This window comes from Oncorhynchus gorbuscha, unplaced genomic scaffold (assembly GCF_021184085.1).
Source record: "Oncorhynchus gorbuscha isolate QuinsamMale2020 ecotype Even-year unplaced genomic scaffold, OgorEven_v1.0 Un_scaffold_9781, whole genome shotgun sequence".
Taxonomy (NCBI): domain Eukaryota; kingdom Metazoa; phylum Chordata; class Actinopteri; order Salmoniformes; family Salmonidae; genus Oncorhynchus; species Oncorhynchus gorbuscha.
Genome location: NW_025752675.1, coordinates 1 through 9,973, shown reverse-complemented (window position 1 = coordinate 9,973; position 9,973 = coordinate 1). Strand labels below are relative to the sequence as shown.

General features: G+C 44.5%; 1 protein-coding gene and 1 long non-coding RNA gene across 2 annotated transcripts; both read right to left on the bottom strand.

Moving 5' to 3' along the window:
• Positions 1–1,774: 1,774 nt before the first annotated feature.
• LOC124030188 lies at positions 1,775–4,304 on the bottom strand. The gene is made up of 3 exons (XR_006837918.1): positions 4,135–4,304; positions 2,318–2,388; positions 1,775–1,933 (listed from the first exon to the last, which is right to left on the bottom strand). It is a non-coding gene; the product is annotated as an uncharacterized LOC124030188 (long non-coding RNA).
• A 1,936-nt stretch (positions 4,305–6,240) lies between these two features.
• Positions 6,241–9,898, bottom strand: LOC124030189 (vacuolar protein sorting-associated protein 18 homolog). Its single transcript, XM_046341637.1, has 4 exons — positions 9,734–9,898; positions 7,388–7,598; positions 6,679–6,918; positions 6,241–6,324 (listed from the first exon to the last, which is right to left on the bottom strand). The coding sequence occupies exons 1-4, from the start codon at positions 9,808–9,810 to the stop codon at positions 6,289–6,291; spliced, it is 564 nt and encodes a 187-aa protein (XP_046197593.1). The 5' UTR covers positions 9,811–9,898; the 3' UTR covers positions 6,241–6,288.
• Between the last annotated feature and the right edge of the window lie 75 nt (positions 9,899–9,973).

Below are 9,973 nucleotides of genomic sequence, written 5' to 3'. Positions count from 1 at the left end.
AAGGAACTCCCCTCACCTGGTTGTCTAGGTCTCAGTAAGGAACTCCCCTCACCTGGTTGTCTAGGTCTCAGTAAGGAACTCCCCTCACCTGGTTGTCTAGGTCTCAGTAAGGAACTCCCCTCACCTGGTTGTCTAGGTCTCAGTAAGGAACTCCCCTCACCTGGTTGTCTAGGTCTCAGTAAGGAACTCCCCTCACCTGGTTGTCTAGGTCTCAGTAAGGAACTCCCCTCACCTGGTTGTCTAGGTCTCAGTAAGGAACTCCCCTCACCTGGTTGTCTAGGTCTCAGTAAGGAACTCCCCTCACTCACCTGGTTGTCTAGGTCTCAGTAAGGAACTCCCCTCACTCACCTGGTTGTCTAGGTCTCAGTAAGGAACTCCCCTCACTCACCTGGTTGTCTAGGTCTCAGTAAGGAACTCCTCCTCTGGTTGTCTAGGTCTCAGTAAGGAACTCCCCTCCTCTGGTTGTCTAGGTCTCAGTAAGGAACTCCCCTCACCTGGTTGTCTAGGTCTCAGTAAGGAACTCCCCTCACCTGGTTGTCTAGGTCTCAGTAAGGAACTCCCCTCACCTGGTTGTCTAGGTCTCAGTAAGGAACTCCCCTCACCTGGTTGTCTAGGTCTCAGTAAGGAACTCCCCTCACCTGGTTGTCTAGGTCTCAGTAAGGAACTCCCCTCACCTGGTTGTCTAGGTCTCAGTAAGGAACTCCCCTCCTCTGGTTGTCTAGGTCTCAGTAAGGAACTCCCCTCACCTGGTTGTCTATGTCTTAACTGAAAGGAAAAACCAGCAGACACCAGTCTCTCCATGGAATGAGTGACATCCCTGCCCTACGAGGTCCGGCACCTGCTGGTTCTGTTATACCGGATAATTAATTGCACCCACCTGGTTCCCAGATCTAAATTAGTCCCCGATTAGAGGGGAACAAAGAAAAAAAATAAAGAAGTGGAACTGGCTTTGAGTGTGAGGGGTGTAGAGAATCATTGCATTTTCAGCTGTTTGAAGCTGTTGTACCAAAACCGAAAGTAAAAGACCCAAAAAACTAAACATACCGGGAACTACAGAAGTAGTGCACATAGAACAGCTCTACCGCTTCTTAGACTTGCTTTCAATAATAATGACAGATCTACAGCTCACATTTCTATGTGCATTTGTTTGAGTCGTCCAAATAAAAAGTGACATATTGCAGCGTTAAGAGTCAGATGAACTCATGGATACAATGTATGTCTCTGCTTTCAGTTTGAAGGAAGTTGCTAACTATGCTTAGTGCAATTGCTAGCTGTTCCCATAGCACAATGACTGGTAGTCTAACGCTAGTTAGTAAGGAACTCCCCTATGCCCTCCCAGGCCCACCCATGGCTACACCCCTGCCCACTCATTTGAAAATCCATAAATTAGGGCCTAATTTATTTATTTCAATTGATTGAGTTCCTTCTTTGAACTGTAACTCAGTAAAATCTTTTAAATTGCTGCATGCTGTGTTGCATTCATATTTGTGCTCAGTATACCTTCAAAATGCAAGCAGAGACATACAAATGGTATCCCTGAGTATCAAGCCTCTCAGTCGAAAATGTGTTGTTTTTAAAAATATATTTTTTTGGGCAGCAGCGGGCGCCGCGTAAATTAATATAGGATAAACACTGGTATATTACCTGAATAGGTATCTGTTCATTATAAATAGAGTACTATAACTATGAGTCATGACAACTCCAGAGTGGGGCTCTATAACTGTACTTTACCTGGATAGGTCTCTGTTGAAGACTGAGGCGGTCACAGGCGGAGGAAGCTGTCAAGGCGTAGGGATCTCTCCAGGTGCTGAAGGTGAAGAGGCTTGGCCAGGCCTGATGACGACCATGCTGCCCCATCGCCGGCCTCTGCCTGCCCAGCCCCAGACGCCATGGAGGACTGAGACCTGTAGGCCCTACTAGGTAGGGATACTCACTGGGCGAGAGAAGGGGAGGACAAAAGAAAAGGAGAGAGGGAGAGAAAGAGAGGTAGGGGTTTAGATGGAGAGAGAGGGAGAGGTAGGGGTTTAGATGGAGAGAGAGAGGTAGGGGTTTAGATGGAGAGAGAGAGGTAGGGGTTTAGATGGAGAGAGAGAGAGGTAGGGGGTTTAGATGGAGAGAGAGAGGTAGGGGTTTAGATGGAGAGAGAGAGTGTGATAAGAGAGCAACCAATGTGGAGGGTAGAGCAGAAGTTGTAATATTACAGCTAAAGATTGTGTGTTTTCAGTCAGGACCTCCATGTCGTCTCCCTGACAGCTCATCTCCGCATGCAACATAACACCGACATATGTTTGTGCAGAAATTAACAAAACAATGGAACCTTTCTAATGTGGGATATGGATATCCTCATTATCTCCAATCACAACTGTCAGTTCAGAAGATGTGAAAGGCCTGAAACAGAGAGAAAGAGCCACAAGTCACACACTGCACCACACCAATCAAAGCTGTCAAAATTGACTAATGAGCATATTCCACCTGTGGACATTCAAGCACTTTCATGTATCAGATTGAAAGAGCTTATGTTGAACTGATGATAGAGGAAATTGAGTCTAAATATGCTTGAATAGGTATGTACAGGCATGTTTCAAGACCTTAAGTCAGAGGTTGGGGAAGGGTCTTAGGGGTACTCTTTGACCCCAATCCTGAACCTAACCTATGATCCCAATCCTGAACCGAACCTATGAGCCCAATCCTGAACCTAACCTATGACCCCAATCCTGAACCTAACCTATGACCCCAATCCTGAACCTAACCTATGACCCCAATCCTGAACCTAACCTATGAACCCAATCCTGAACCTAACCTATGAACCCAATCCTGAACCTAACCTATGGACTCATTAATGGTGGCGCAGCGGTCTAAGGCTCTGCTAGAGTGCCCAGTGCTAGAGGCGTCACTACAGACACCCTGGTTCGAATCCAGGATGTATCACAACCGGCCGTGTTTGGTGGCTCACAATAAGGTGGCTCACAATTGGCCCGGCGTCATTGTAAATAAGAACTGACTTGCCTTGTTAAATAAAGGTTATATGGTCACAACTCGTTTGAAATGTCCACAAATTCCCACAGGAGTATGAGGCTCATGCCACATAACACCAATCTGGATGTAAATACTTTGATTCCCACTAACCTGTAAAAAGAAATGGGGACTTCTAGGTAACTTATATAAACAGAAACAATTTTATTCAGGGAGATCCTTTATATATGTCTATTGCAGGTGTGGGGAAAATGTAGGTTTACTTAGTGGTTCAATCATAGAGATGATTGAGTGATAATGAGATCAGGTGTCTGCAAAGTGAATCAAGCCTCTGTACTACAATCTAGCTAATCTGAGTTACAATGTAGCTAGCCTGCCAGTAAACACTCAGAGCAAAGCACAACTGATGAATGAATGTTCAGCTAAATTAGCTAGCTAGCTGTCTAACTGAACGGGAATTAGCTGGCTAGTTTAACGCTAAAATCAACGTTTAGCCTGCAAGTTGCGATGCTACCATAATTTAGCTTATACTAGCCTTAGCCTGTTAGCACTTAGCATTAGCTGTGTGGGCCAGCAAAGCTCGTATGACATGTTAGCTAGCTGGCTAACGTTAGCTAGCTAGCTACACAACACACGATATGACATGTATATCAAGGGTCAAGGTATGCAGCTACGTTAGCAAGGTAATTATATGTTGTGGTTAGGAACAGGCATTGGCCAGCTGAATTCCTATTCAAAGAGCAGGTTAAGTTTGACACGTTTGACTGTCTGCTAAACCCCGGCCTTTGTTACATTTGAATGGCTAACTGTCAATCTTGATACGTTTCTGATCATTTTTTTTTTTTGAATTAATTAGGTATGAAGTTCCCACTCACTCTTTTTGAGTTATTCAAATGGGTTCTGCCCCTTTAAGGCTACCAACCTTCTCTGGACATATGAGTATTTTAGTAATACGATTCATTTTGGAGTGATACACAACTTTGGCTTGTTTACAGCGAGAGGCCTAGGAATATTTCCAGTACCTATCCGTCCCCTTGAATAGACACGAGGGTCGCGTCCAGAAGCCTCTGTTTTCGGATCCCCGCGATCTAATTCTTTCTCCCTCCCGGCCATCTTACCCCATTGCTCCCTCACCATATTACCTCCGAAACACTTTCTCACCTTGGCCCCGTGTCCCCCTTTTGCGCTCTCTCGTAGCTTGCTGCCGACTCTCAGTTCTCTGACTCCAAGATGGCGGGTCTAGGCAACGAGTGAGTCTGTGAGCTTTGGGTCGACAGCAGCAGAGAGGCGGCCACTTTCTGTAACTGAGGGAGCAGGGACACGGCGCCATGGCGAGGATAGAGCAGGGAACAGGCAAACTAATCGAATGCAGAGAGAGTGACGATTTCGTATCTGCCCTTCAAAGGAATCGCTGCGGAAATAGAGCAACACAAACATTGTAACAAGTATTTTAGAGTCAGTTCTGGCGAGAGTTGCCCATAAGTAGTAGTTCAAATGATTTATGCCATATTATCGTTTGCGATCCGAACTCCATTGGTAGAGTCTGTTAATCCCGAAGATTACCGAGCTGCATGTTACGTCACTCACAGGGGGAAAGTCGTTACGAGTATCGCGAGTCTGTTACATTTTCCGGAAAATTGTGTAGATTTTATGACTGATTTGATATGAGCTATAAATGGCAAACAATGCACAAGTGTTACAGTGGAACTGTTTAGAAATTAGAGCATCATCAATATGTACCCGATCCTCCTTAAGAAGCCTTGTGTACATATGATGCTTTACTTTATCCCAAACAAACTTCACATTCACTTTTCAATCTCATAGTTTACTATACATTGATGACAGTGTAAACATTGAATTACTTGGCCAGTCCTCGTCAATTTATGCATATTTATGAGAGGAAGGCATCTCACTAAATCCCCTAAACCCACAATAAAATCCTCCAGGTGTCTTAACTGCCATTACTTTGTATTTTCATATTCACCAGCCCAGCTTTCAGATTCTGAGACTCATTTTATTTTATTAGGCAAGTCTGTAAAAATAAATTCTTATTTTCAATAACGTTCTGCTCTGGCCAAACCGACGATGCTGGGCCAATTGTGCATCGCCTATGGGACAACCAATCACAGCGGGATGTGATACAGCCTGGATTCATACCAGGTACTATAGTGACGCCTCTTGCACTGAGACACAGTGCCTTAGACTGCTACGCCACTGGGAACCCATCAGAGGAATTCATAACATTCAGAATTCATAATAACATTCAAAACACTTGAAATAACAATTCCAAAGACAGAATTAAAGATTAGTTTAATTTTCATAGGTGCATTTTACAAACCAAAAGTGGGTTACATTGACCTGATCTCAGATGTCACAACATAAACTGTCAGCCAATGAAACAGGTGTGAAGAAAGTTCTCATGATGTCATAAAGGACACTAATAACAAAAACTGTAGTTCTTTACATACCTTTTTATAGCACTATTCATGTCAATAGCCAGTGGAACTATCTAATACCAGTGAAGATTTATAAATATGCATTCAATTTCAGAGAACATTTCACAGGTTAATTTGTTAATTTAGACAGATGAGTGTAAAAGATAGGGAACTGATCTTGTAATGTTTAATAAACCAAGGTGTGTGATCCCGACATAGTGCAGTTTTTTTAAGCTTCGCAGAGAGAGTGTCTGTAGAATATATCATGTTACAGAGACACTTATAGGGCTTATATAGGAGCGCCTGCATTCTTCCCCACTCCTGTGAGTATCCATCGCCCGGCACTGTGCAGCTGTGGCTGTACATCCCATTATCAAAGAGAATAACAGCTGATTTCCTGGCCTACAGTGTACACACTGGTCGGTTCCATTTCAGACAGCACACGCTGCGCATTTCAGTCATTTCACACAAGTCTATTTCACTTCTCATCGGTTCAGACAGTTAAAGCCCATTTCACTAATTTCAGACCTTTTTCAGTCAAATTGTCCCACCTCATATCAGGCAGTCCATTTCAGACCTAGCTCATTTCAGCTCCAAGCCGCCAACCATTTAACTCAGAGCCAGCTGGACTTCTCCTCCTCCAACTTCTGTGGATCAATAAACGGCTTGTCGATCGACTTGATCATCAACTCGCCGCAGTACACGCATTCAAACGCGATGATGTCATCGATGTCTGACTTGATTTGCTCACGGCTGACTCCAGCACTCTCTTTTCCCAGGCTGGCGGTGTCGCCCCCTCCTCCTTCTCCTTGGGGGCGGGGCGGTGGCGAGACTTGAGGTCTGAGTGGCTGCAGCCAACTTCTTCTGCAGCTCACCTAGTTTAGTCTGCTTGTAGGGTGGACAGGTGAGGGGTCACCTGAGGAAAGATCCACCGTTACAGTATGGAAGGTGCATATATGGTGGTGAATAATAAAATGGGTATTTAACTCTTGAATCTCATGAAGAGATAGATAGAGAATTTTTTGGGGGGGGATACCCCATCTAACTAATTTTCTTTCTGTATGTAGTGTGCATAATTTACAAATATATGTAGTAATTATCCAATGACTCTGTTTGCATTGTTACATTGTTAGCCATCTCTTTATGAAATAGGGTCAACAGTTAAGGTAAAATGGTGTGCTACTGACCTACTGGTATATATATATATATCTTTAGGCAACTGTTCTTGAAATAGGGTCAAGGGTCAAATAAAACATATTTGCACACTGACCTCCAGGAAGAGGCAGTCGTAGTGGAACATGTGACCACAGAGGAACAGATAGAAGGGTCTGTTGAGGAGGGGGAAGTCGCAGGCAGCACATTTCTCCTGGTTCTCCACCACCCCGTACTTGTTCCTCATCTCCTGGATGTCCTCTCTGATCCGCTTGGCGCTCTCCGTCGCCTCCTCCATCTCCTGCTTCAGCTCGTCTATATGCTGGTTGTACTCCTCTAAAGAGCTGCAGATAGCCTCCTGCAGGGAAGAAGGGATATAGCTTTGTCAACTTAACATTTTCCTACATGGGGAAATTTGTTTGGTTCCAACTCATCATATACACATATGCTCGTGATTTGCCTGGTACAACGAAACCAACGGAAGTCACAAAAGTGCAAGCTCCGAGGTAAATGAAACGCACCTCAAAAGAACACTGAACTTAAGTATATAACCTAGGTAGTATACTAGACCCAGGTCTGATTACTACTCTGGTGTGTAGAAGTGTCTTTGGGCTTAACAAAAGCTCATACATACATACATACATACATACATACATACATACATACATACATACATACATACATACATACATACATACATACATACATACATACATACATACATACATACATACATACATACATACATACATACATACATACATACATACATACATACATACATACATACATACATACATACAATGTATTTTCTTAAACACTACAACCTTGAAGTGGTCTATGGTGACGAAGTCCGGGAAGAAGGGCAGGATGTCTTCGATCTTGAGCAGGTTACAGCTGGACAGACAGTTCATGGCCTTCTTCACATCCTTCTCCTCTTGCACCACATGACGAGCGATCTTCAGCCACAACTTCTTCCTCAACTCCCTCATCATCCTCAGGCAGGTCAGCACATGACTTGGCCAGGTCCACATCCACCTGGAATAATTATAATTTATTATTATTATTTACTGTGTCCCTTTCGGGAAATATATCATGAATCTCCACAGCACAGCTGGGAGAGGGAGAGCACAGGAGGAAAGTTACACCAGCTGGTTTAGGAAAGTTTTGCCCCCAGTGCTGTGCGTAGCCAAAATAACAACATGCACGCTTCATAGATGCCCTTTCAGACCCTGATTTAACATACTGTGCCGTGAAATGGATTTGACCCCTTTCTAATTTTCTCTATTTTTGCAAATTTTTAATACTGAATGTTATCAGATTTTTAACCAAAACCAAATATTAGATACATGGACCCTGAGTTTACAAATAACCCTCAAACATTGGATGACACGAGTCCCATTATGCCTGGCAAAAAAAAAAAAAAACTAACGCTGAATTCCACAGTAAGAACCTTATACGAACGGTCAAGCGTGGTGGTGGTAATGTGATGGTTTGGGGTCCAGTGTGGTGGTGGTAGTGATGGTTTGGGGTCAGCGTGGTGGTGGTAGTGTGATGGTTTGGGGTCCAGCGTGGTGGTGGTAGTGTGATGGCTTGGGGTCCAGCGTGTGGTGGTAGTGTGACGGTTTGGGGTCCAGCGTGGTGGTGGTAATGTGACGGTTTGGGGTCCAGCGGTGGTGGTAATGTGATGGTTTGGGGGTCCAGCGTGGTGGTGGTAATGTGATGTGGTTTGGGGTCCAGCGTTGGTGGTAGGGTGGTTTGGGGTCCAGCGTGGTGGTGGTAATGTGATGGTTTGGGGGTCCAGCGTGGTGGTGGTAGTGTGATGGTTTGGGGTCAGCGTGTGGTGGTGGTAGTGTGATGGTTTGATGGTTTGTGGTAGTGTGGTGGTGGTTTGGGGTCCAGCGTGGTGGTGGTAGTGTGGACGGGGTTTGGGGTCCAGCGTGGTGGTGGTAATGTGATGTGGTTTGGGGTCCAGCGTGGTGGTGGTAATGTGATGGTTTGGGGGTCCAGCGTGGTGGTGGTAATGTGATGGTTTGGGGTCCAGCGTGGTGGTGGTAATGGTGGGGGTCCAGGTAATGGTTTGGGGTCCATGGTTTGGGGGTCAGCGTGGTGGTGGTAGTGGTGGTGGTGGTGGTGGTAATGGTGAGCGTGGTGGTGGTAGTTTGGGGGGTCAGTGTGGTGGTGGTAGTGGTGGCTTGGGGTCCAGCGTGGTGGTGGTAGTGTGACGGTTTGGGGTCCAGTGTGGTGGTGTAGTGATGGTTTGGGGTCCAGCGTTGGTGGTAGGTAATGTGGTGGTGGTATGGTTTGGGGATGTTTTGCTGCCTCAGGACCTGGACTACTTGCCTTAATAGAAGGAACCATGAATTCTGCGCTGTATCAGAGAATTCTGCAGGAGAATGTCAGGCCGTGGTGGAGTTGAATCTGTAGAGCAGCTGGTTACATGCAGCAAGACAATGATCCAAAACACACAATCAAGTCTACATGAAAATGGCTAAAAAGCAACACGTTTGACCTTTTGGAACGGCCTAGTCAAAGTCCAGACCTAATACCAATTGATATGTTGTGGCAGGACTTGAAACAAGCAGTTCATGCTTGAAAACCCACAAAAGTCACCGAGTTAAAGCACTTCTGCATGGATGAGTGGACCAAAATTCCTCCACAGTGACATGAGAGACTGATCAACAACTACAGGAAGCGTCATTGCAGCTAAAAGGTGGCACAACCAGTTATTGAGTGTAGAGGGGTAATTACTTTTTCCACACAGGGGCATTTGTTGTTGCATAACTTTTTATTTATGACATAAATTAAATAAGTATATAATTGTTGTGTTTATTTGTTCTAATATTAGGTTTTGGTTGAATATCTGATAACTCAGCCACACAAAAAATATACAAAAGCAGAGAAACTTAGAAAAGGGGGGCAAATACTTCTTCACAGCGATGTGTATTGAGTGGACAAAACATTAGGAACACCTGCTCTTTCCATGACAGACTGACCAGGTGAAATGAGCCCTTATTGAGGTCACTTCTTTAAATCCACTTCAAATCAGTGTAGATTGGGTAAGCTCACGATTTGCACTTCCACTTTAAATCTTGCATGTTACATCATCCTGCCAATATTACATAGTCATCAATTAGCTACATATTCATCAAAACACTAGCCAAGATCCTCACTTGCAAGGCCAGATCGACAGCTTCCTCATACAGCTCCATGATCTTATAGACCAGAACGCAGGCCTGGAGGTAACCATGTTCAGCACACAGCCTCAGGGTGTACTTTAAGTCATAGTGGATGTATGACGCGTGGGTACCAGCCTGTCAATAATAATAAAAACAACACTTTTTTTTAAATTAATAATAAATTAACAATTCGTGTATATTTGATCAAGATACCCAAGAACACTTACCAGAGGA

What these genes read in the sequence shown, in the direction of transcription:
- LOC124030189 (XM_046341637.1), bottom strand. Translation starts at nt 9,810, where the DNA reads ATGGTTACCTCCAGGCCTGCGTTCTGGTCTATAAGATCATGGAGCTGT. An exon ending in CTGTCGATCTGGCCTTGCAA is followed by an intron (nt 7,599 to 9,733) that starts GTGAGGATCTTG and finishes TAATTATTCCAG; the next exon opens with GTGGATGTGGACCTGGCCAA. An exon ending in ACGACTGCCTCTTCCTGGAG is followed by an intron (nt 6,325 to 6,678) that starts GTCAGTGTGCAA and finishes ATCTTTCCTCAG; the next exon opens with GTGACCCCTCACCTGTCCAC.